We start from the raw sequence: 25,922 nt of genomic DNA on the forward strand, positions 1-25,922 counted from the left end.
AGGAAGGCCGTTCAAGATGGTATGTTCAGCATTGCACCTATGAATTCCAAGGACTGAGCCGGGCTCAGCTGACTCTTCTTCATATTTATAGAAATCCCTAAATGCTGTGCCTGTAGTACAGTTTATTGTCGTGCCATTATTAGCAGATGCTTGGTGGGAGTGTTTAGGAGCCAATCCTCCAAATACGGAAACATCCGGAATCCCTGTAGTCTCAGTTGAGCTGCTACCGTTGCCATGCATTTGGTAAACACTCTGGGGGCTGTAGAGAGGCCAAAGGGCAGTGGGCAAAACTGGCAATGATTGGCTCCCAGACGGAAGTGGAGGAATCTTCTGAATCACTTGTCCATCTTTATATAGAGCACATCCAATCATATTTTTCCAGAAAAAGTAAGGATAGACTTAACTGTGACCATCCAGACCTTTGTCTGCTTGACAGACTTGTTTAAGATACTGAGGTCCAAAATGGGTCTCCAGTCCCCTGTCTTTTTTGGCACTAAAAATAACCTGGAATAGAAGCCGGATCCTATCTGGTCTGGTGGGACTATTTGGATGACTCTTTTGAAGCAGCTTTAGAACCTCTTGAGCTGCAGATTTCCTTTGACCTGGTGGAACATCGTGAATATGTTTTAGAAATTTGGGGTGAAGTGGATGCGATAACCTCTGATGATGATATGCTGCACCCAGGAGTCTGAGGTGATATTTTGCCAGGCATGTTGGTGCAGCTAGAAATGTCCCCCGACTGCTTCCATAGGAAAGCAATTAGGCTGCTCTTCAGGAGCGCTGGTACGGCTGGCCAGAGAAAGAATCTCTGGATCCCTGATTGCCGGACCCCCCCCCCTGCCCAGAAAGGGGCATCTTCCGGAAGAGTTACCCCCTCTGTCTCATGGGGTATGCTCACCCCCTGCATCATGGAAAGGACCCTGGGACTTCTTGTGCCACATTTTCCCGCTCTTCTGATTCCTAGAGCGTATTTATTGGGGATTGGAAACCGGACACCTACGGCAGACAGGGTCTTACTGTCCTGCTCACAATTGGTTAGTATGTCTTTCACTTTGGATCCAAAAAGAGAGGAAGGCTCGACTGGAGCATCGAGGATGGAATCCTTGAAAGGGTCCGCAAAGTTGGAGAGGCCCATCCAGGCGTGACATCTCATGACAACACCTGCACTCGCCGATCTTGCCGACCCTTCGGTTGCATGGGAGACCAACCTCATGGATGAGTTAGAGATTGATTCTACGGTTGCAAGCTGCGAAGCCACCTTATCCTGGACCTCGTCAGATGCAGCCCCTGCTAGTGTTCCAGACAGGTCCGTGATGCGATCTCTCTGCAGCCTAGTGAAATGTGCCAGATAAATCAATGACCAAATGGTAAAGGTCAAAGAGGCGAACGTCCACTTCCCTAGTTTGTTCAATGCCCAGGACTCCATGTTTGCGGGATGAACAGTGTGGCTCTCCTCAGCGAGCTCTTTCTTCATTGCCACCGCCACCACCATAGCGTGTACAGACAATCCTTTGGACCAATGAGGGCTATCTTTCTGGGGGGACATAAGAATTTATCTGGTCTCCCAGGGGATAGGCTCAATGGAGTCGGGCTTTTTCCAAGTGTGCTGCACGATGAGCCAGGCAAGCTCGTCGGCAGGCAGGATCACCTAGGCGGTAGAGGGCCAGCCACGGAAGGCCTGCAAGAACACAGACGCCTCTGGGAATGGGTTTGATTACTTCCTTGAAATTTTGAAACTGCAAGGAGATTGGATGTCTCCAAAGGAGACATCTTCAGGAGGAGATTTTGTGGACCTTTCCCCTTCATCATAGTCCGTGTCACCTGTGAGAGACTCTTTCTGGGAGTCTACATGCTTCTTGCACGTTCTCTTCCTCGGAACCTCCTCGGTGGGGGCTTCCATAGAGGACTCGGGAGAGAGGGTGCCCTGTTCAAGGGTATCTTGTGGCTCCCGTACCCTGTGTCCTGAAGTCACAGACTGTGTCAACTGAGGCCTAGGAGAAATGTACATATGGTTTTTGATGCCTGTGGGGCCAGCTGAGTGCCTGCAGAAGCCAGAGCCCTTTCCATCGCCTGAATAGCAGGTCCGCCTGAAGAGGGATGGGAGCCAGAAACAGAGAGGGGCAAACTCGGAACCGGGGGTCACATCCTGCTCTGACAGACCTGCTGCCAGGAAAGGAACCTCGAGGGGACTCAGTGCTGCCATGGTCATTGGGGCTGTAGCACATGGTGCAGTAAAAAAAAATCTGCACCGGGCTAGGGCCTTCGATGTCGATGGGCCAGTCGCAACCCTGAGGATGTTTCGGCTCCAAAGGAGTAGACGTCCATAGGGAGATCAACGGTGCCACAGATGAGGATGCCACTGGAACTGTAACAGCTGGAACCGGAAAAGGCATTGGAGCAGAGGGCTTCGGACCAAGAGAGATCGAAGGAGGAGTATAAGATGGAGTCTGTGGGGAGAACTCCTCTGCTCTAAATGGGATAGAGGGTTTATTAAGGGAAGTCAACCCCCTAGTCATCAAGACTTGATCCACAAGTCTGACCATGTCTAGTTTTGTTAGGTTTCTGGAGGATCTGATGGATATCACCGGTGGGGAGTCTGGACGTCCCAAAAAGAGGCTATATGGCTGCCCTGAGAATGGATCCATCGACAGGGAGTATCTGGTCTGTGGTATGGGCTCTCTATTCAACACAGAGGTCAATGGACCTGTAGAAAATGCAGTAGGGAGAGGGGAAGTGACCAGAATTGGAGAGACTATTGTTTGGGTCGAAGGGAGAATACTGACAGGTGTAGTCATGGTCGGTACCGTGGTAAACGGAACCATGGTAGTCGGTACCGAAAAGGTCCTATCAGACTTCAGTTAAGTAGTTGGCACCAAAGTATAAGACTCAAGTTCCAGTACCAATGTAGAAGGAGGCAGTTTAGCTGTCATAATCAGGGTCAATTCCACTATCGGCAATGAGGAAGGGGGTTTTGAGCCCTGGAGCAGAGGGAACTGAAGACAATTTTGGTAATTTAGGTCTAGGCTCTAAAGACTTGGATTCTGGATCTTTAGGAGAAGAGGGAACGGAATGGCTCCTCTTCTTATGATCTTTTCTGGGAGGGAGAGAACCCTCAGACACAGAAAGAGCCTCCGAGAAAGGAGATTTGAGTAGTCCTTTAAGAATGAGTTTATTGCATCTCTCATTGAGTGTACAAGTACTGAAGCCCACACAAATATTACAAGGTGGTTGAACAGTCAGATGAGGCACATTCAAGCAATAAACACAAGAGAAATGTGTGTCCAAATGTGGCATTTTACGGGCACACTGGTCACAAGATTTAAACTCAGTGGTCCCTTTCTTGTCTGCCATAACCACACATAAAAACAAGGCCACTCCACCTGCAAAATCTGTAATATCAACAACAAAAAACTTACAAAGGTATATAACAATACAATCAAAACACACACTTTTTTTTGAATATATAAAGAGAGAGAGAGAAAAGGTAAGTAACGGGTACCAACAATGGTATCCCAAGAATACCACAGAGGGTAAGGGTGGAAGCTACCAACGATGGTAGGAAGGAATACCAGGAAAAATGGTAAAGGAAAGGAAGAATGAAGCACTTTACCAGAAAAGGGGTAGCGAGAGGTAATTAAGCACAAATGACAAAGATTCAACAACAATACAAAGTTTTAACAAACAAAAAAAAACACTTAGCTGAGAGTGCAAGGCTTGACACATCCTGATCAGTACGTGGCAAATGATATCTGGGGTAATGGGGAGAGAGGCACTATGGGTAATCTTAGCACGAGAGTTTTTTGGTTGACGCGAGATTGGTAAAGTTGCCAACTCATAACAGAGTATCGGTTCTGAGCTCATCAATAAGGAATGAATGAAGATTAAAATCAGACTGGGATTTTAAAAAGGATCGATGTGTGTTGCACACATGGGAACAGGCACACTTATTTCTTGGGAGACTTCGTCTGAGGTCTGTTCATCAACAGATAGCAGAATCCACATATCAACATTTGAAGTGGTCCAGACAGGAAAATGCTCAGGAAAAAAAAGAAAGGGGTTAGACCACGGGTATTAACAAAGGAGCACATTACTATCTCTGATGTCAAATGCCAGTTTCTATTGTTCCATTTTCTAAGCTTTCTGGGTTTCAGGATACTACTGGAAGGTTATCTCCGAGTAGAAGCTTCTTACAGAGTTCAACAAGCCATACTCAGAAAACCAGTCTACACAGCACAATACAAATTATCAAACAGAAATCATCACAACCAGTGTACATACTACTCTCTGGAATTAATCTGGAAAGGACCAAAACAAAAATGGACTAGTGACAAATAGCGTCTTGTGCAAGGAGCGACTTATAAACAGTACACAGCTGCTTACTCCTCCTTTAAAGTTATGCGTCATGCAGACACGAGAGGAAGGAGGAGCTCAGTCTGCTGGGGATGTCTGCTAAAACTCCAGAAATTGTCAGAAAGGCAGATGACTACACTCAGCTAAATCCCATATATATGGATTCATACTATGCCAGTAAATCCATACAATGAACATCTTGGGTTTTCTGTACTTTTATTTTAAAATCCTAAAAAGATTTTAAAATAAAATAAAAAAAATCCCACCCAATAACATTTTAATTAATGCACTAAGAAAATATACAAACTTTTGTAATTCAGCTGCCTACCAACCATCATCATCCCATGATCCATTGACCCAATTTGTTCTTCCCAGGGTGAGAACTGAATCTGTCTGATTTATTCCCTATGAGACAACAGCCAATAATTGAGCTATCACACCTACCGTCATCAGGGTAATTTTTTCTGTACAGGTCTAGGTACTGTACTCCTGATGTACAGAGAAATAAAAGTTACAGCAATAATGACAAATCTGTAAAGTCGATTAACTAAAACCAACATGACTAATATTCTCAAGCATTAGGACTTGTCTATAGGTGAAATTTTCCCAGACTATCAGGAACCCACTCCCCTTCCCATTAGGCACCACAGATTCTAGACTCTCCTATTCTTGCTAAGCACCTCCTACAAACACATTAAAAAAGTTGTACATATTTGAAGGAATTACTGATTAAGTGGAGTACATAAGCATACACATATATACTTCAGGTACCAGGTCTCATGCCCAAAATGTGTAAGATGGCACTTTTAGACGTCATGCATTGCAAAAGCTACCACAGCAGCCCCATTCTACCACCTTTCTCTACCCATGGCCTCTTACTCCGCTATCCTACAAAGCCAGCTCCCCCAGTACTTTGACTGTTACTGAAACCCAGCTCTCATGAGACATATTCAAGGCTTTATCCAATTATGGTAAGGTGCCATGCAACTGATTTACAGTCCCTTTCGCAAACAGATGATAATACACAGACTAATCTGCAAAGTGCTGCAAAGTTTCCAAAACATTAGTGTATGCAAAGACTGTTAACCAAAGCAGTACAGCACACACAATTTTTGCTAATTGCTCCAAAAACTTATTTCCATAGAAAGATTTTTATATGCTGTTACCATTTAAACTGATACCATATACAATACATTATCCAAGTTCTTAGTTATTCATCAAGCTATCCTGTTATAAAGGTGTCATTTAAACTGTCTTTTTTCATTTTGAGCTACAGAAGTCAGACTTGCCATTGCATGTCTGCTGACCATCACATTATTTTTCCACGTAAATTTCGCAGCTGAAGCAGAGGCACCACGTTGTGTTAAATGTCATGACTGAAAGACAAATGCTAAACTTCATAAAATGTTTTACACTGCACAACTCAACCTAACTTGCCCATATCAAAGTCCAAAAATTAACTTCAACTTCATTTAGTGTGACAGCTAAACAAAGAATAAAACACAGCCTTTAGGCAAGACTGCAAGGCTATATTTCTGCAATGAAACTGTTTCACTTAAGGTTCCTCACAAGATAGTAGGAAAGATAATCTTATTACTCCACTGTGACTGAGAACAATATTTTGTAATTTAACTCGTTATTTCCCTATGGAATGCAAGCAAAAATACTTAACACTAATGTGTCACTAAGCACAATGGGAAAATCTGCAGTTGAAAATTACATGAAATACACAGTAAACTCAACTTATTCACATCAGTCAGTAAACCCACACATGCATGATGGTTTTATATTGTAGGCTTCAGAAAAAAAAACTTACTTCGGTCTTTTAACCTAATATAAAAAGCAGCCTTCCAGTCTTCAACTTCCTTATACAAGCAAGGAGCTAAACATGCCTTAAGTGTCTTAAAGTACAGTTGTGTACACTTACCATAAATGTAGATATTCGAGTGTATTCACTGTTGCAGTCATCACATTTGGGTCATCTGCCTGCAGGTAGCCCTCAGTTGGCCTGAATACCAGAGTCTTGGTATTTCTGCATCAGATGCTGTCACTTCTTCCATGACGTCAGGACATCATGGGTATAAAACATGCAGCCAACGCCATTACATCAGTTTGTCTTGCCCCAGATGTCAGGAGCCCCCTAAATAGGAAGCAATTACATGGTGTGGAACACCCCCAGCAAAAAGCAAATACCAATGATATAAGGTTTGCCAAGCAAAAAGTACAAGTAGAAGTAAAGAGAAGTAAAGAGAAGTCAGAAGGCTGGAGGGAAGGTAACCAGGACTGCAACAGTGAATACACTCAAACATCTATATTTAAGTAAGTGTACACAACTGTACTATGTTCTTTGTGTTTCACTGTTGCAGTCGTCACATTTGGGTTGATTCCCAAAGCTGAGGATGGGTGAAGGCGGTCAAGAAGCATTAGGGCTGGCAAGCCAGCCCTGTAAGACTACTGTTGCAAATCCAGCTCTGGATTTAGAAAAGATAGACAACTGGTAATGCTTGGTGAATGTGTGTACAGAGCTCCAGGGCTGCAGCTTCCAGGACTCCCCTGAGAAATGTTGTAGAGGTTGACGTAGCCCTAGTGGAATGTTTTCTGATCCCCTGTGGGGCAGGTTTCCCATGATGTTTGAGCAGAAATGGATGCAGTGTGCTATCCATGTAGAAATGGTTTGCCCTCTGCCCCTGTAACAAAACTTGACTAGCAGCTGGTCAGATTTTCAGAAAGGTTTAGTCCTGTCCAGATGGAACCTAAACTGCCTGTGCATGTCCAGGGATTGCAGGATCCTTTCCTTTGTATTCTGGGGCTTAGGGAAAAGGGCTGGCAAATGAATGGATTGGTTTAAAGCCACACTAGATACCCCCTTTGGCATAAATGATGGGTTAGTCCTGAGGGAACCCTGTCCACATGAAAGATAATGAAGGGTTCCACGGTCATAAGGGCCTGCAATTCAGACACTCTTCTTGCTGAAGTGATGGCTAGAAGTAAAGCTGTTTTCCAGGAGAGGAATTTTAACTCTGCTGAAGCAGCAGGTTCAAAGAGTGGAAGCGTGAGTTTTTCCAATACAAAGTTAAGGTTCCAGGCTGGAGTGGGAGCTTTCCTGGGGGGGTCTTAAGTTTTCTGGCACCTCTCAAGAACTGTTTGACCAGAGGATGAGAGAAGAGGGGTGGCTCAGTATTACAATGAGCTGAGATGGCAGAGGCAGGAATCTTAATTGAAGAGAAGGATAAGCCTTTGTGGAACATTTCTGTTAAGTAATCTAGTATATGAGGTAAGCTGGGCACATTTGTGTCCATTCCTTGAGACTGGCTCCAACAACAGTATCATTTCCACTTTTCTGAATAGGATTTTCTAGTAGTAGGCCTTTTTGCCTCCAGGATGACATCCAGCACCTGTTTACTGAGGGTTCAGGGGATGTACCAGGCTGTTAGGTGCAGGGTTTGTAACAGGATGCAAAATCTGGCCCTTCTCCTGGGACAGTAGAGAGGGGGGTCCGAAGCAGGTGCCAAGGTGGCAGTACTGTGGGACTGTGCAAAGGTGGGTACTAGTGTTGGCGTGACCTGTCTGGTGCAATCAGGATTGTCCTTGGCTTGTCCTGTTTGATCTTTAGTAGAACCTTCGAGAGGAGGGGCTGAGGGGGAAAGGCATAGATTGAGAGGATTTCCCATGTAAAGGACAGAGCATCCACTTTCCATGCTTTTCTGTGGGGAGTTCTGGTGGAATATTTGCTCAATTGAAAGTTCTGAGGGCAAGCGAAGAGGTCCACCTCTGGTGCCCCCCCACCTGTGGATCAGCAGCTTGAATGATTTGGGTTCATGCTTCCACTCATGCAGGTCCATTAGATTTCTGCTTAAGTCGTCTGCTAATGAATTTAGTTTGCCTGGCAGGAATTGAGCTTGCAGGTGCACTTGGCTGCTCAAGGCCGTGTCCCACAGAGCCATGGCTAACCTGCAGAGTGGGTAGGAAAGGGTTCCCCCCTGCTTGTTTATGTACCACATAACTGTGGTGTTGTCTGTCTTTATCAATAGTTTCCCTGGAAGAATAAGGCATTTGAAGGCTGTCAAAGCATTCTGTACAGCTAACATTTCTTTCTGATTGATATGCAGGTGCATTTGCTTTGGGCTACATTTGCCTTGAATACTTTGCCCTGCCATGTGAGCCCCCCATGCATAGTATGATGCGACAGTTGTTAGGGTTTGGGTGGCAGGGGATAGAGTGAAAGGGAGTCCTTTGTTGTGATAGCAGGCCTCTGCCCACCAAAGAAACTGCCCTTAGGCAAGGAATGATAGGAATCATTGTTTCCAGGTCCTGATAAAGTTGACACCAGAGACTTAAGTACTACTGAAATTTCCACATATGCAGTCTTGCATATGGAATTAGTAGAATGCAAGAGGCCATGAACCCTAGGGCTTGCAGTATTTTTCTTGCAGATAGCTGGGTTTTGTTGGCCAGCAGATTTAAGTAGTTTGTCAAATACATTTGTTTTTCTGGAATGAGGAATACCATCTGGGAAGATGTGTTCAAGCTTGCTCCCAGGAATACAATCTGTTGGCTGGGTACCTGATGTGATTTGTTTTTGTTGATGGTGTACCCCAGTGAAGTTAGAAGTCTCTTTACAAATGCCAGGTGCCGGAGTAGCAATTCTTGACTGTCCGCCTGAATAAGGCAATCGTGCAAGTATGTGCAAATTTGAAATTTTCTCTGACTGCAATATGCAATGGCTGGAGCTAGGCATTTTGTGAATACCCTGAGCGCAGTAGATAAGCCAAAGGGAAGTGCAGAGAACTGATAATGCATAGAGCCTGCTCTGAAATGTAGGTATTTCCTGCAAGATTCCCCTATGGGGATGTGCAGATAAACTTCTTTTAAGTGTAGGGCGGCTATCCAGGAGTCCTTGGCTAGCATAGGAAGCAGCTGTTGGAGAGTAAGCATCTTGAGCCTTGGAACCACCAGGAAGGGGTTGAGAAAAGACAGATCCAGGACAGGGTGCCAAGTGTTTTCTTTCCTGGGTACCCGAAACAGTCTGGAGTAAAAACCTTGTCCCCTATGCTCTGCTGGGACACGTTGAATAGCCTTGATACTGAGAAGAGAAAGTACTTGCTTTTGGGCCTCTGCCCACTGGCTTGGGGGGAGGTCTGGCCATCCACCTGGGGTTGGCAGTGAGTGAAGTAGAATATGTATCCCTGGGATACAATGTTCAAGACCCATCTGTCCTGCATGATATACTCCCAGTTTTTAGTATGTAGGGCAAGGTTTCCTCCTAAGGGTGCAAGTACTTGGGCAAGGATTGGAAGAATTAAGGATAAGTCTTTGTGAGATTTTACCATAGTATGTTGGCTTACTACTCCCTGTTTTAGAAGTGACAGCACTCCATTGCTTAGATCTGTGCATACCCTGAGACTGTAATCATGGTGGTATGCTGCCCCTGGGTTAGGACTGAGAAGATCTGGGGGGGACTGGAAAGGACCAATTTTTAGAAGGCCAATGCCTACTGAATATAGGTGGCTGCACCTGTAGGAAATACTTAACAGTTTGCATAGATTTAGCTTTTTCGTCCATCTTTTTGAGGACTACTTTTGCTTTACTGCCAAACAGGCATTCTTGATTTAGTGGTGCATCTAGTAATTTTGCTTTGACATAAGTCTGGCAAGATATGTTCCTTAAGCCAAGCATGCTTTCTAAGAACAGACTCAGTGACAGCAGCCCTGCAAGATGCTTCTAAGGCATCAAAACCACATTGCAAAGTATGTTTTCCAACTTGGTTAGCAGAATGCATTAACTCTTGTAAATCTTTATGTTCTGCACAATCATGAATCAACATCATTTTCAGTTTAATTAGCTCCATAGTATGTTGCTGATACTTTAACATATGAAACTGGCAATTTAAAGCCCTAATGGCCAGAGTAGCAGAGGTGTATATCTTCTTTCCCCATCTGTCTAAAGCCCTAGAGTCCCTGTCTGAAGGGGTAGGGCTTTTGGCTATTGTAGCCTTAATACCTTTATGACCCTGGGAAATTATCTCTGGATCCACAGTAGGATTCTTAAAGAGAAGCTTGTGGGAGACAGGTACTGTAGTACCTGTCAGGTTTCCTGGCCCCTAGAGGCAAGGTATCAGAGGTAAGGCTGGATTCCAAGAAGACATCATCTACAATCTCCAGAACAGGGGGTATAGCTAGAGACCTGTGCTGAGGCAAGTCTAAAAATTCTCCGAGTCTCTTTTTGGACTGTGGGTAGTCTTGGCATTCCCAGCGGAAATGCTCTCTTAAGGTATGCAAGGTTTCACCAAAGGAAAAGTCCTCTGGAGGGGAGGCAGAGGGGATGGAATCCTCTGCATCTGAATCCTCATAGGTAGATAAGGGAATGTCCTGGTAATCAGAGGGATCAGAGTCATCAAGCTCATGGCCTGTAGAATCAGAAGGAAAATCAATCCTTTGTCTTACAGAGTGGGAAGGCTGGCTTCCCCTAATTAAAGTTATAAGGTCTTCAGCCATTCTAAGCATTTGTTTCCCTGGCATGGGAGCTAGAGCATGCACTTTGGTCGGTTTTCTAGGTGAAGTGCGAACTCTGGGCCTGAGAAACTCGGTAGTTTTAGTCAAAAATGAAGATGTCAGTTTAATACGAACATCAGAAGGCTGGAATACACCCTCAGAAGCCGGTGCCTGCACAGCAGCTCCAGACCCATCCAAGGTAGAGACATCCACAGGTTCCACAGTCGAAGAAGCAACTCGTGGCATACCGAACTTCGAAAGGGCCTCAGCAGAGGCCTGCAAATCTGTAGATGTGGGTATCAGGGGCTGCGAAGGTGTCTCACTGAGTACTGGCCTATGCGGTCTGTCTCTGTCTTTATCCTTATGTTTTTTTGGAAGATCGGTAGCCAGATGGCTTATCAAAGCCATTTCAGAATACGAAGAACAAGCGTGAAAGAATTTAGACAAAAATCGCCCGACGATGAATAGTTTGGGCTTTGAACAAGGCAAAGAACTGACAACGAGGAACATCGTGGTCTGGGTCTAAACAGATGACGCAGTAAGAATGAAAATCTCTGTGAGGTATTTGCTTTCCACAAGCAAGACAATTATTAACTTTTTCTGACATTGGTTAGAGCAAGAAAAAAGGATCCCCAACGGGATACTTATCTTTCAGAAGACTTCAGGTCTGAAACTCGAAAAACAAAAATTTCAGGAGGCAGCTGGCTGGCACTTGCGAACTGCTTCTGCTTTGGACACGGCAAGAAAGACTGATGTAATGGCGTCGGCTGCATGTTTTATACTCATGACGTCCTGACGTCATGGAAGAAGTGACAGCATCCGATGCAGAAATCCCAAGACTCTGGTATTCAGGCTGACTGAGGGCTACCTGCAGGCAGATAACCCAAATGTGATGACTGCAACAGTGAAACACGAAGAACATCTTGCTGCTACTTGTATCCTGCATAATGAGTTGAGTGGATGCAGCAACCAGGTGCAAATACCTAGTGTGTATCTGCCTCACGCCTTTTGACTGAACTAAAAACATAGTACTAAATGAAACTAAAGACCACATTCTCAATGTTTATGATAAGCAACTCCTGGAAAAACCACAGAATGCAGTTACACAACAAAATCACAAGTCCATCCTGCTGTTCTTACCTCAACATATGTAAGAAACGGAACCAAGTCTGTGCTACACAGTCATTACTCATTTCAGCTGGAATTAGGCTGGCATCTTCATCAGGAACTTTAAAGGGAGGAAAAGAAGGGCCATATGTAAAACGAAGTAACCTGAAACAAAGATAATTAATCACTTTTTTACAACTTTAATCACTCAGTGTAAGTTCCATTACCTAAGACTATTATGAAAGTGCTTTTTCACCTAAATGTGTTTAAATAGATCAGGCTCAAATGCATATAATGACTCAATTTGAACGCATTTTCGCACACAGGCGTATTTCTCTATGGTCCAGCAACTATTTTCACTTATTTACTTCATCATTTAGTTTACAGCTATAAGCATGACTGAGGTGTCCTAGACTATACAAGCAAAAATAATATGGCAATTGCCAAGTATTCAATGATTACCTCCACCTTGTATGTCTAATGCTACAGCACTGTTTAACCAGTACACTTCTGGTTTTACTGCTACAAGCTGCTGTTTTTACTACCAATTATATTTTAAAAAGCAGGTCAGAGAGTTGCATCCTGGCCAGAAGAACTGGGGATGAGACTTTGCGGCTCTCATTTCCAGAAGACAGATATTGTGATAGCACTTCTACTGCACCCCAAGCAAAGTCTGAAGCATCTATGGTGACTGACTGCTTTGAAGCAGGAGGAGAGAATGGGACACTAAACTGCCTCTGTCAATTGAGTTCCCTTTTTACAAATCCCAGAACTGCAATTTGAAAAGACAAAGGGTGTTGACTGCCAAGACCAAACAGATTTTGGTTACTGATGCATCTTTCTCATTTGGAGTCTTACAAGAGGCAGATGACGTAAGAGCAATAATCATGAGGTATTCCCCTCACCGGGACAGATGTCCGAATAAAAAAAGAAAAAAAAAAAAACTGGAATAGATTTAAATGTATTCCCATTTTTTTTTTCCTGTGGAAGAAAAGCTCTTTGTACTGAGGTGTCTAGCAGACACTCCAAAAACGATCTTGTGAGATGGTCAGAAAAGTCTACTGAATGTTCTTGTGGGAATCCCAGCCTGTGCAGGGGATCTCTACCCAGAGAGAGAGAGACAGAGAGGCAGAGAGATCATGATTTTTTGAAAGAGACTCTGCAAAGACAAGTCAGTCATATAAATTTGGAAAAACATGGAGCTATCACAGGAGCTAGACACTCTGTGAACACTTTTAGAGCAGTGGATAACCCAAAGAATAAGGCAGAGAATTAGAAGTTATGTACTCACCATAACGTTCCATCTGAGTAGGTGTATTCATTTGTCTGCAACCTGTGGGTTATGGATCCGATATCGGATCCAAACCGGCATGGTTTACCAGCTATGGATCCAAGCTCTCAGCTCCTCCCCTCACCCATAATGCCCTGCTCTACCCTCATGACCTCAGATCGAGTTTGCCAACAGCAAGAACACCCTGAAAAGGGTAGCACAACATATGCAGGAAACTGAAATGCCAGGGGGATAGGAGGGCGGGATGGTTGCAGACAAATGAATACACCTACTCAGATGGAACGTTATGGTGAGTACATAACTTCTAAATATGAAGTAGGAGATTCATTTGTCTGCAACCTGTGGGACAGAGTCCCCAGCTACCTGAATCTTGGGCGGCCATCATGGAAGGATATTCTGGAGCACCGCGGAGCCAAAGGATGCTCTACCCCTAGATGCAAGATCCAACTTGTAGTGGGAAATAAAAGTATGAGATGAAGCCCACATGGCTGCTGCACAAATATCATCTAGAGGAATCCTAGCCTTAAAGGCTGCCGAGGTAGAGACTGACCGGGTTGAATGGGCATGTACACCCTCCGGTGCGGGCCTTCCTGAAGCTTGATAAGCCAATAAGATACATTGTGAAATCCAGCGAGATAGTGAGACTTTAGAAATTGGTTTGCCCAAATTAAATTTAGCAAAGGAAATGAACAACTGGTCGGATTGCCTATGACCAGCAGTCCTGTTTAGATAAAATCTAAGTTGCCTGTGAACATCTAAGGAGTGAAGCTTGTATTCACCTTTGTTTTCATATTTAGGAAAGAAGACAGGGAGGTTAATGGATTGATTAATGTTTGCTTCAGAAGCTACCTTAGGAAGAAAGGACGGGTTGGTCCTGAGGTAAACACGGTCCGGATGAAAGACCAAGTAAGGAGGTTTAGCTGATAATGCTTGAAGCTCTGAAACTCTCTTGGCCGAAGTAATGGCTACTAAGAAGGCAGTCTTGAACGACAAGAATTTCAAATCTACCGTAGCCGCCGGTTCGAAGGGGGGGGTGGTCAAGGCCTGGAGAACTAAGGAAAGGTCCCAAGGAGGAACCGCTTGTTTTACAGGGGGCCTGAGAAGAAAAGTACCTTTAAGGAAAATCTTACACAACTTGGCCGACATCAGTGGATTGGAGTCATGACCAATGTGACAATGTGAAATTGCCGCAAGTTGTACTTTGACCGTGGAACTGCTGGCACCATCGTTAAAAAGAGTGGTTAAGAAATCAAGCACCAAAGGGAGAGGAACTGTGAAGGGGTTTAGGCCTTGCCGCTCCGCCCGCAACGAAAACCGTTTCCACTTGCTGTGGTAGACTTTCCTAGTGGATGGTTTATGAGCTGCCACCAGGATCGCCTTAACAGGGGACGAAATACCGGGAGTCCTGATCAAGAGTAGAACTGGAGCAGCCAAGCGGTCAGCTTCAGGTTGTCCAGGTTCGGAGGAGATAAGCGGGATGGATGAGATATCAGATCCGGAATGGGATCTAGAATCCAAGGAGGATTCACAGAGTGAGACCTTAGGAAGGGGAACCAGATCTGTCGAGGCCAAAACGGAGCAATGAGAATCATTGTGCACCCCAACTGAGAGGCTTTCTGAAGAACTTGGAGCATCAGAGGCAAGGGGGGATAAGCATAAAGAAGACCAGGTGGCCAAGCATGCACCAGAGCGTCTCTTGGGGAACCTCCGGGAGGAGGTATCAGAGCGAAAAAACTGTCGCACTTGGTGTTTGAGGGAGAGGCAAAAAGATCGCAAGAAGGAGTTCCCCACCGTGCGAATATGCGTTCCGCTACTTGAGTATTGAGAGACCACTCGTAAGGGGTGAGAATGGTGCGACTGAGCTTGTCCGCCAGGATGCTGAACCGACCCGGAATGTGCGTTGCTATGAGAAAGCGATTGGTGGAGATTGCCCATTCCCAAACTCTCATGGCTTCTCGACAAAGAGGGTAAGACCTGGTTCCTCCCTGCTTGTTGATATACCAGACAACCGACATGTTGTCCGATTGAATCGCAATTGTTCCCAAGGGAAGAAAGGACTGAAGTGCTAGCAACGCTAAGAGCACTGCTCTCATCTCTAGAACGTTGATATGCAGTAAGGTCTCTGAATCGTTCCACGTGCCTTGGACAGTCCGGCCTGCAAAATGCCCCCCCCCCCCACCCGAGGCGGGAGGCGTCCGTGGTCACCATGGCAAGAGGGGGAGAAGCACAAAATGGGCGGCCTCCGTGGAGATCTGGAGAGTGAAGCCACCACAGGAGGGACCGCTTGCAAGCCTTGCTGATCGCAATGGGATAATGCATAGGAAGAGCAAGATATGACCACTGTACTAGGAGTGTCCACTGGAGGATGCGCATATTGAACCTGGCGAGAGGAAGAAGTGCTATAGCAGCCGCCATGGACCCTAGAGCCCTCAGGACCAACTCCGCCGGAACTGAGCTTGAGTGGAGAATGGCCCGCACCTGGAGTTGCAGATTTTGAACTCTGTCCGCAGTGAGGAAGGCTTTTAAACTCCTTGTGTCTAACCTGGCACCTATAAAATCTATGAACTGCGTGGGTGCTAGGTTGAATTTTTTTGTTTATAGTGATGCCCAGGCGGGAGCAAGATGGAGAAAGGAGTCTCGCGCCAATAGTAGTAGATGCCTTGTTGGGGCGGTAAGGAGCCAGTCGTCCAGGTAGGGAAAGACCTGTACCCCCTGAAGCCTCAGGTGGGCCGCTACCACTGCTAATACTTTGGTGAACACCCTGGGAGCTGTGGTGAGACCAAAGGGAAGGACCCGAACTGGTAGTGACTGGCTCCCAGCCGAGCGGAGAAACCTCCTGGAGCGCCTGTCCATTAGTATATGGTAGCACGCATCCTTGAGGTCTATGGAGCACATCCAGTGATTTTCTCCCAGAAGGGGGAGAATGACTGCAGAGTGACCATTCGGAACTTCTCCTTGGGAACTGCCAGGTTCAAGAGAGAAAGGTCTAAAATTGGTCTTAGATCCCCCGTCTTTTTTGGCACTAAAAAGAACCTGGAGTAGAACCCTGATCCGATCTGGTCTGGGGGGACGGGCTGGATGGCTCTTTTCTTTAGCAGATGGCCAATTTCTGCCAAAGCGGCCTCCCGTTGACCGGGTGGAACGTCGGGGAGGGACTTCAATTTTGGCAAGTGATGAAAGGGGATACGGTATCCTCTGGATATGATCTGGAGAACCCAGCGGTCTGATGTTATGGACTCCCATGCCGCTAGGTGCTCCGAAAAACGTCCTCCGACTGCCTCCAGAGTGGAGCAGCCGGGCAGCCACTCAGGGTTGCTGCGCGGGCCGTTCAGAGAAGGGTTCTCTGGACCCGAAGTTCCTGGGAGCCCCTCTGCCTCTAGGGCGGCGTCCTCCCTGTCCTCCTCTGCCACGGAAGGACTGGTTGTCCGGAGCAGGCTGGGATTGCTGTGACTTCCGGAACCACATCTTCTTCTGACCCTTTTGGTTCCTAGAATAGGGCCTCTGGGGTGCAGAGAAGCGGATTCCGACGGCAGACAGCATCTTCCCGTCCTTCTCGCTCTGGGTCAAAGTGTCGCGAACAGTTTTGCCAAAGAGGGCAGAACCATCGAAGGGAGCGTTCGCAAATGATGCTTTGAAGGGTTCTGAGAAATCGCAATGACGGAGCCAGGCCTAACGTCTAGTAACTAGACCTGCCCCTGCGGCTCTAGCGGCACCTTCCGTAGCATGGGAGAGTAGCCGCATACAGGTATTGGTAACGGACCTGAGAGTGGCCATGTGGGTGGAGTGCAGCACTTTGTCCTCCTCCGACATGGACTCTGGGGGGGATGCAGCGTATTCTTTAATAAGATCGTGCTGCATCCTAATCACATGTGCCAGATAGTTCAGCGCCCTTATCGAGAAGGTCGCTGAACTAAACATCCGCTTCCCCAAGCGGTCCATCATCCGAGACTCCTTGCTCGGGGGATGGACTGAGGGACTCTCCTGAGCAAATTCCCTCTTGGTGGCCGCCGCCGTCAACATGGCATCTACCGGAGGCCCCTTACTCCAATGGGCACGGTCAGCCGGGGGACTGAGAATCCGGTCGGGCCTTTTAGGGATTGGTTCCATGGTGTCCGGTTCCTTCCACGCCCTGGTGGTAATGAGGTCCACCAGGGGGTCGGCAGGAGGGGACACCCAAGAGGTAGACGGGCCCGCTTCAAATGCCTCCAAGAACACGGACTCGTCCGAGGAAGACTTGGGGGCAGACCACCCCCCCCTTATGCGGAGCATTTCCATGATGTCTCCAAATGAGACATCCTCGGGGGGTGACCGAGGGGAGCCTTCCCCTTCCTCCAAATCCGTGTCTTCCGTGAGAGACTCGGGGGAGTCAATGTGCCTCCTTTTGCACGTATGCTTGCGAGGAACATCCTCTGGGGGACTGTCAGAGGACTCCTCGCAAACAGTAACCTGTTCCAGGGGAACAGCTTGGGGCACAGGAGCGGGCTGTCCCAAGGGCCGGATGGTGGAATCCTGACCCAGTGCAGAGGGAGCACGGGACGGAGCCGAAGCAAGTGCCGGGGGTCCGGAGACCCTCAACAGGGCCCTCTCCACTACATCAAAAGCCGAAGGGGAGCCGACCTCGACCAAAGGATCCGACAATTGGCTCCCCCTCGGATCCAAGGAGTGGATCGGAGCCGAAGCGCTCAGATCCGAAGGGACAGTGCGCTCCGATACAGATGGCGCCGAAGGAGCACTGATCCCCCCGGATCCGAAGCTCGGATCCAGGCTCCGAGAGGTCGGATCCGATGCACTCTAGGGCAGGGTCGGATCCGAAGTACCAAGTACTATCGGCGCCGACCCACCCCCGGCTCCGAAGCTGCTCGGCTCCAACTGCTCCGAACCCGGGTAGTGGGTCGGAGAAGGAGCAATTGGCTTGAAAAAAGGGGTCCAGCTCCCCCCAGAGGGGAGGCAAACACTCCCATCTGCATCTGGGCCTGGATGAACCTTCTCATCATCCGGTCCAGATCAGCGTCTGACAGGCTATAAGTTGATCTCGACGAGGCTACCGAGGTAGGCCTTGAGTGCCTCCTCGATAGCCTCGACGGAGATCGGGTCTCCTCCTCCTCAGGTCCCGGTGAAAAACACACTGGAGACCGGGCGAAGGGGAGAGCCAGCAGACAAGGAGGCCGGAGGAGAAGCCCGCTTGGCTGGCGGGGCCGAAACAGAGGTCTCGGCCCGCCGCTTATGGTGCTTCTTCCTCCGGTCCTTCTTCCTAGCTTCCCTCTCCTCTGAACCACTACAGGGAGGTTGAGTCCCAGGAGGAGGAGGGGGAGCCGGAGAGGGGACAACCGTGGAAACGGTTACCCCCGAAGGAGCGGAGGCCGGAGCCGAGTCCGGCGGCAAAAGACCCGTCAAGACAAGCTTGGACCTCCGCTCCTTCAATGCCCTGGGGTTGAACCCTGCACAAATGGAACATCCAGATGTGAGGTGTTCAACCCCCAGGCATCTAACACACCGAGTGTGGCCATCAGCTGGGGAAAGCTTATGGCCACACTTGGAGCACTTAGAAAATACAGCTTTGGGCTGCTCAGACATCCCAAAAGCAAAAAAATAAAGTTATTAAAACTAGTTAAAGTAAAGTAACAAAAACCACTCAACAGGCCCAAACACACACTACGCTACCAGCGAGGGGAGGGATAAGTAAAAATAAATTTTAGGAGACTAAAAGTATAATAATATAAGAGGGAAACCTACACTTTCACACAACTTTCACACTAAACTTTCAAAAATAAGCTTTTTTAAGACTAAAATTTCACTTAGCTGGAGAGCTTTGAAAAACACAATCTGGTCACCATGCACGGCAAACGAGATCTGAGGTCATGAGGGTAGAGCAGGGCATTATGGGTGAGGGGAGGAGCTGAGAGCTTGGATCCATAGCTGGTAAACCATGCCTGTTCGGATCCGATATCGGATCCATAACCCACAGGTTGCAGACAAATGAATCTCCTACTTCAGATCCAACAGTTTGATCCAGACACACAAAACTTTAAACACCTGAAATATGAAGGGAATGTGATACGCATCTTTTAAATTTAGGATTAAGATGTAACTTGAATGAGGCAGGTAGGATAACAGGCTGTGAAGTGAAAGCATTTTGAACTTTGGCGCCATCACAAACTGGCTCAGGAAAGAAAGATCAAGAACTGGTGTCCAATATTTTTTTCCCTTTGGTGCTAAAAACATTTTTTGGCACTAAACATTCTTGAATAAAAATCCTTCCCATAACCAGGGCAGAGGAACAGCTTCTATTATCCCCTGAGACAGCATATGATGTAAAACAGGAGGAAAGAGGAAGAGTCTGGCCTAGCAGATGAGAAGGAATCTCCTGAAAAGGAGTAAGTTCCTCCCACTGCCATCTGTAGCCTAGACAGATCACATTCAGGAAGTATCTGTCAAAAACAATCTGTTGCCTATGACAGCAATGGAGATTCAGAGTTTCTGAAAGGATTAAGAGACTGCCAGTGTTAGATGGGGACAAAGCCCCTCATGGTAATTCTGACATACTTGACAAGTCCTCTGTTCTTGTGAATTCTTGCTTTCTTTGTGTAACCTCCACACCACTTATCTTTAAATGTCTGTTTATGTGGCACTCTGCTGAGACTTTTTTTTTTTTTTACCAAAAAGAAAGAGAGTAGAAAAATCCCTTCCAGACCTTACAGAAGGAGGGATGAAAAATCTGAGAGATTCCATGAATCAGCTTTCCTCTCTCATCACACCTTTTGCTCACCTCTGCAGCAAAAGGTTCAAAAACTAAATCTCTATCAAAGGGAGAATTCAGAATTTTGACATCTTTTGGGAGGTTCCGAGAATACAGCAAAGCAAACTGCCTTAAAACAGAACCAGTGATAGTATCCCTGGAAGTGGTATCTACAGAGTCTTAAAGATACTTTAAACAATCCTTAACTTCTTCTATGTCTGAAGTCACTAAATTACACAAAGCAGATTTTTTTCCCTACAAGAGGAAACTGATGCCAAAGCATTCCTCATACTTTCACCATTTGTCAGCATAATCATCAACATACGAGCCTGACAGTTTAGAATTCTAAAAATCTAAAGTTACAGAAGCACACACTTTTCCCCCCAAACCTATTGAAAGCTTTTCCATCATTATCAGAAAGGGGATTCGAATTGACAAAATGTTTAGCAGCAGCTGGATTTATTAAAACTGTAGCTGCTGGGTCTGGCCTGGAATCGGTGTATTAAAAACTTGAAAGACTGAGGAATTTTACACAGTCTACCTGCTTTCTTATGGGCAGCAAGCTGACTTAGGGAAACCAAAGGATGTGACAAAAGCATCCTCAAAGGCTCAGAGAACTGGAAGGATAGGTAAAGGTTCTGGAAATTCCAGCTATAACAGATCACATTTTCTTAGGGACTGACAGACCTCAATATCCTTAAAATGAAAGCAATCGCTCATCCTAAAAAAAGTCACAGAGAACAAGAATCACTCACAGGGAGAATCATATACCATGCTCTCTCCAAAATGTGAATCAGAAACATGAGGAAAAAATACATCTGTTCCTTCACAATCCCTTGTAGCTTCCATTCTGTAAACCTTTTCTGGGAAAGAAAAATACCTTTTTCGTTTACCAGAAACCGCCTGCACAAAACTCAGTGACAAGCCAAATAAATTATTCTGGTACAGTGCAACTGGCACAGGAGAAGATGAACATTTAGTTATCTGTCTTTTTTACAGGAAATTGTGAAAAAAAAAACGGACTCAGTATTGCCAGCAGAAGCTTTTCAGGGTTGGGCACAACATTCTGGCAAAGCAGGGAGACATTTTCCTGCCCCTTCTCTCATAACCAACAAGAGTGGCTCTCAATTACCCAAAGAAGGGACCCCGACAGCCACAAAGGATGTGGCTAACCCCAGATTCGTGGTGGCTGTAGAGACTACACTACAGCAATTCAAAGAAAAAAAAAGTTGGTTGGAGGAAAGTACAGTTGTGTACCTACCATAAATGTAGATGTTAGAGTGTGTATTCACTGTTGCAGTCATTACACTTGGGTTATCTTGCTGGCAGGCTACCCGCAGTCGGCCTGAATTCCAAAGTCCTGGTCTGGCGTCAGTTGCTGTCGCCTCTTCCCTGACGTCAGTGCGCCAGGGGTATATAACATGCAGCCGACGCCATTTTCTTCAGTTTTTCTTGCCCCAGATGTCAGGTGCCCCCAAAAGGGTAGGCTAAAAAAACATTGCTTATAAAAAGCATGCACTAAAATAAACAATACCTTCATATACAAGCAAATACACCACATAGGTTGTATAGAATAGAGAAGTACAGATAAGTCCCAGCAAAGAAAGGGGGATGGTGGGTGGGTAACATGGACTACAACAGTGAATACACTCAAACATCTACATTTATGGTAGGTACACAACTGTACTATGTTCATCGTGTTTCACTGTTGCAGTCATTACACTTGGGTTGAATCCCAAAGCTGAGGTTGGGCGGCTGGGTCTAAATAGAATTAGGAGTGGCTATGAGACCCTGCAGAACCGCAGTGGCAAAGCCAGCTCTGGATTTAGAGTAAAGAGGTAAGTGGTAGTGCTTGGTAAAAGTGTGCACTGAACTCCAAGAAAGGCTGCTGAAGTGGCTGCTGCCCTGGTAGAATGTGCCCTAATGTTCTTAGGCACTGACTTGCCATGGTGTGCATAGCAGAAATTAATGCAGTGTCCTATCCATTTTGAAATAGTCTGCTTTGAGATAGCCTTTCCTTGTGATCCTGCAGCATATGCCACAAACAGTTGCTCAGTTTTTCTGAAAGCTTTTGTTTTGTCCAAGTAGAAGCGTAGCTACCTGTGTATGTCCAAAGAGTGTAGAAGTCTCTCCCCTTTATTCTGGGGATTTGGATAAAATGTTGGCAAATTAATGGTTTGGTTAAGAGCCACACTGGATACTACCTTTGGCATAAATGTTGGGTTTGACCTTAGAGAAACCCTGTCCGGATGAAAAATGATAAAAGGTTCCACTGCCATTAAAGCCCGCAACTCTGAGACTCTTCTTGCTGAAGTTATTGCTAGGAGCAGAGCAGTTTTCCATGATAAGAATTTTATATCAGCTGTATTGGCTAGCTCAAAAGGAGGCAGTGTGAGCTTTTCTAAGACAAAGTTGAAGTCCCATGTAGATATCGGTGCTCTCCTTGGGGATCTTATGTTTATTGCCCCTCTGAGGTACTGTCTTAGCAGTGGATGACAGAAAATAGGAGGTTCCGTATTGTAAATAGCTGAAATGGCAGAGGCATGGATCTTAATTGATGAGAAGGATAGGTCTTTGTCCAGCATCTCAGTTAGGTATTGTAAAATCTGAGGAATATTTGGGACAAGTGGTTCAAGTCCTTGTGCCTGGTTCCAAGCACAGAATCTCTTCCATTTTTCTGCATAAGATTTCCTGGTGCTGGGCCTCCTGGCTTCCAAAATGACATCCATAATGGCTTTACAGAGAGGTGTGTTTTGAGTGGTTATATTATCTGCCATGCAGCCAGATTTAAGGTTCTGAGTTGGCTGTGCAGGATCTGATTGTTTTGTTGAGTCAGAAGATGAGGAATTTGAGGTAAAGTCCAGGCTGGGCCTTGAGACGAGCTCTTTAGGATTGGGTATCACTGCTGGCGTGGCCAGTGAGGGGCAATCAGAATCATTTTTGACTTCTCTTGTCTGACTTTTAGGAGCACCTTGTAAAGGAGAGGCAGTGGTGGAAAGGCATAAACTGTTAGGGTTTTCCAGCTGAATGACAGAGCATCCACTTTCCATACTTGTGAGTGATAAGTCCTTGTGCAGAATCTCTGTAGTTGGCAGTTGTGAGGGGAGGCAAAAAGATCTATGTCTGGGCATCCCCATTTCCTTGTTATTATGCTGAAGACCTGTGGATTTAGTTTCCACTCGTGAGGGTCCATGAGGTTTCGGCTTAGTTAGTCTGCCAGCATATTTTTCTTTCCTGGCAGGAATTGTGCCTGCAGATGTACTTGAGAGGTGAGTGCTGTGTTCCACAAAGTCATGGCTTGGCTGCAGAGGGGGTAGAAATGTGTGCCCCCTTGCTTGTTTATGTACCACATAACTGTAGTATTGTCCATCTTCAGTAACAGTTGTTCTGGCTGTAGTACATCTTTGAAGGCTGTCAGGGCATTCTGTACAGCCAACATCTCTTTTTTGATTGATGTGAAGATGCATTTGGTCCACAGGCCATGTGCCCTGAATACATTTTCCTGCTATGTGTGCCCCCCAGGCATAAGCCGATGCATCTGCTGTTAGTGTCTGCCTGGCTGTGGGTAAAGTGAAAGGCTGTCCCTTGTTGTGGTGACAGGCCAGTGCCCACCATCGAAACTCCTGCTGCAGACAGGGAATAAGAGTTATAATTGTTTCCAGGATGTGGCAATGTTGAGTCCAAACACTTTTTAGACACCATTGTAGCTTCCTCATATGCAGTCTTGCATATGGAATTAGCAGGATGCAGGATGCCATAAAGCCCAAAGTCTGCAGGATTTTCCTTGCAGGTAGCTGGGTCTTTGTTGCCATCATTTGAAAGTAATGAGTCAGTTGCCTTTGCTTGTCTGGCGTGAGATAAGCCATCTGGGCAGTTGTATTTAAGCTTGCACCCAGGAATATTATCTCTTGAGAGGGCACTCGTTTTGATTTATTTTCGTTTACTGTGTACCCTAGGCAAATTAGTAATCTTTTTACAAACGCCAGATGCTGTAGTAGAATGCCCTTGCTGCCTGATTGAATAAGGCAGTCGTCCAAGTAGGGATATATTTCAATTCCTTTTTGTCTGCAAAATGCAATTACTGGTGCCAGGCATTTTGTGAAGACCCTGGCCGCAGTAGATAAGCCAAAGGGCAGTGCAGAGAATTGGTAATGCACTGAGCCAGCTAGGAATCTGAGGTATCTTCTGCAAGACTGTCTGATTGGGACAAGCAGGTATGCCTATTTGAGGTCCAAAGTAACTAGCCAAGCCTTCTTGCCCAGCATGGGTAGAAGTTGCTGCAGTGTCAACATTTTGAATTTTGGAATATCCAGGAAAGTATTTAGAAATCTTCTTGCCCAGCATGGGTAGAAGTTGCTGCAGTGTCAACATTTTGAATTTTGGAATATCCAGGAAAGTATTTAGAAATGACAGGTCCAGTATTGGTCTCCAGGCTTTGTCCTTTCTGGGTACCAAGAAAAGTCTTGAGTAAAATCCTTGCCCCTGTTCTTGCTGTGGTACTCTCTGAATAGCTCTCATGTCCAGAGCAGAAATTTGTTTTTGTGCCTCTGTCCATTGATTTTGTGGCAGGTCTGGCATACCTTTTGACCTTGGAAAGGTGTGAAAGTGGAACCTGTAACCTTGAGAAACAATATTTGTCCTGGGTGATCATGTGCCAATTTTGTGAGAAAAGTGCTAGTTTTCCCCCTAAGGGTGATGCCAAAAGGTAAGTGCTTGGCATTTGTAGAGGGAAGTCATTGGGACTGTTTCCTATAAGGTTGTGATTTGTCTTCTCTGCCTTTGGGGGCTGAAGCACCCCATTGTTTAGGTCTGTATGAGCCTTGGGGCTGAGATCTGCCTCTTGGGCGTCTGTATCTGCCTCTTTGTGGCCTGTCTGACACTGGAAAGGACCAATTTTTAGAAGGCCAGTTCCTGCTAAATCTAGGTGGCTGAACCTGTAAGAAACCCTTTACTGCCTGCATTGATTTTGCTTTATCCTCCATTTTCTTTAACACCTCTTCTGCCTTAACACCAAACAAAGTATCATGCTGTAATGGAGCATCCAATAATTTAGCTTTAACATGATCAGGTAAATGTTCTTTTAACCAAGCATGCCTTCGAATGACAGAGCCTGTCTCTAATGAATCAAAACCACATTGCAGAGTATGCTTTCCCACTTGTTCAGCTGCATGCAATAAATCCTGCATTTCCTTATTGTCAGGACATTCTGAGCTTGTAAACATTTTCTGTTTTAGCAAAGACATTAGGTATTGTAGATATTTAAGCATGTGAAACTGGCAGTTTAAAGCCCTTACAGCCAAAGTAGCAGAAGTGTAAACTTTTTTCTCCCATCTATCCAGTGCTCTAGAATCCCTATCAGAGGGAACAGGGTTTTTTGTAGTGGAAGCCTTGACCCCTTTGGGACCCTGAGAAATGGTTTCTGGGTCAGCAGCAGGGTTTTTATAAAGAAATTTATGAGAGTCGGGGACCCTGTAGTACCTATCTGGCTTGACTGGTGCAGGAGGTAATGAATCAGGAGACAAACTGGATTCAGAAAAAACATCATCAACAATATCTAGTACAGGGGGAATTGCAAGGGGCCTGTGCTGAGGCAGTAAAAGAAAGTCTCTGAGCCTTTTCTTGGATTCTGAATAATCCTGGCTCTCCCAATGGAAATGCTCCCTCATGGTGTGCAGGGTTTCCCCAAAAGAGTAATCCTCAGGAGAAGAGGCTGAAGGGACAGATTCTTCAGTATCAGAATCCTCATAAGGAAGAGAATATCCCTGTTCTGAAGAGGAATCAGAGGAAATAGAAACCTGGTCAGAGGAGTCATAGTCAGTGTCTTGCCTAAGCCTTTTATCAGGAGGTGGATGGGAACCCCTGATCAGAGTAATTAGGTCCTCGGCCATTTTAAGCATCTGTTTCTTTGGCATGGATGACTGTTCAGGAGAATGCTGTACTTGTTTCT

The 25,922-nt window shown here is 45.9% G+C and overlaps 1 protein-coding gene across 2 annotated transcripts in view; it reads right to left on the reverse strand.

Annotated features, from left to right (window-relative positions):
* Positions 1 to 25,922, reverse strand: part of RALGAPB (Ral GTPase activating protein non-catalytic subunit beta) — a 3,411,848-nt gene that overhangs the window by 2,990,256 nt on the left and 395,670 nt on the right. For both annotated transcript variants that reach the window (XM_044090192.1, XM_044090191.1), the window contains exon 6: positions 11,982 to 12,113. In XM_044090192.1, the coding sequence (XP_043946127.1) occupies positions 11,982 to 12,113 (132 nt within the window). The remainder of the gene's footprint in view (positions 1 to 11,981; positions 12,114 to 25,922) is intronic.

The sequence above is a fragment of the Protopterus annectens genome, chromosome 12.part0, assembly GCF_019279795.1.
Source record: "Protopterus annectens isolate FY-2018-M chromosome 12.part0, PAN1.0, whole genome shotgun sequence".
NCBI classification, from domain to species: domain Eukaryota; kingdom Metazoa; phylum Chordata; order Ceratodontiformes; family Protopteridae; genus Protopterus; species Protopterus annectens.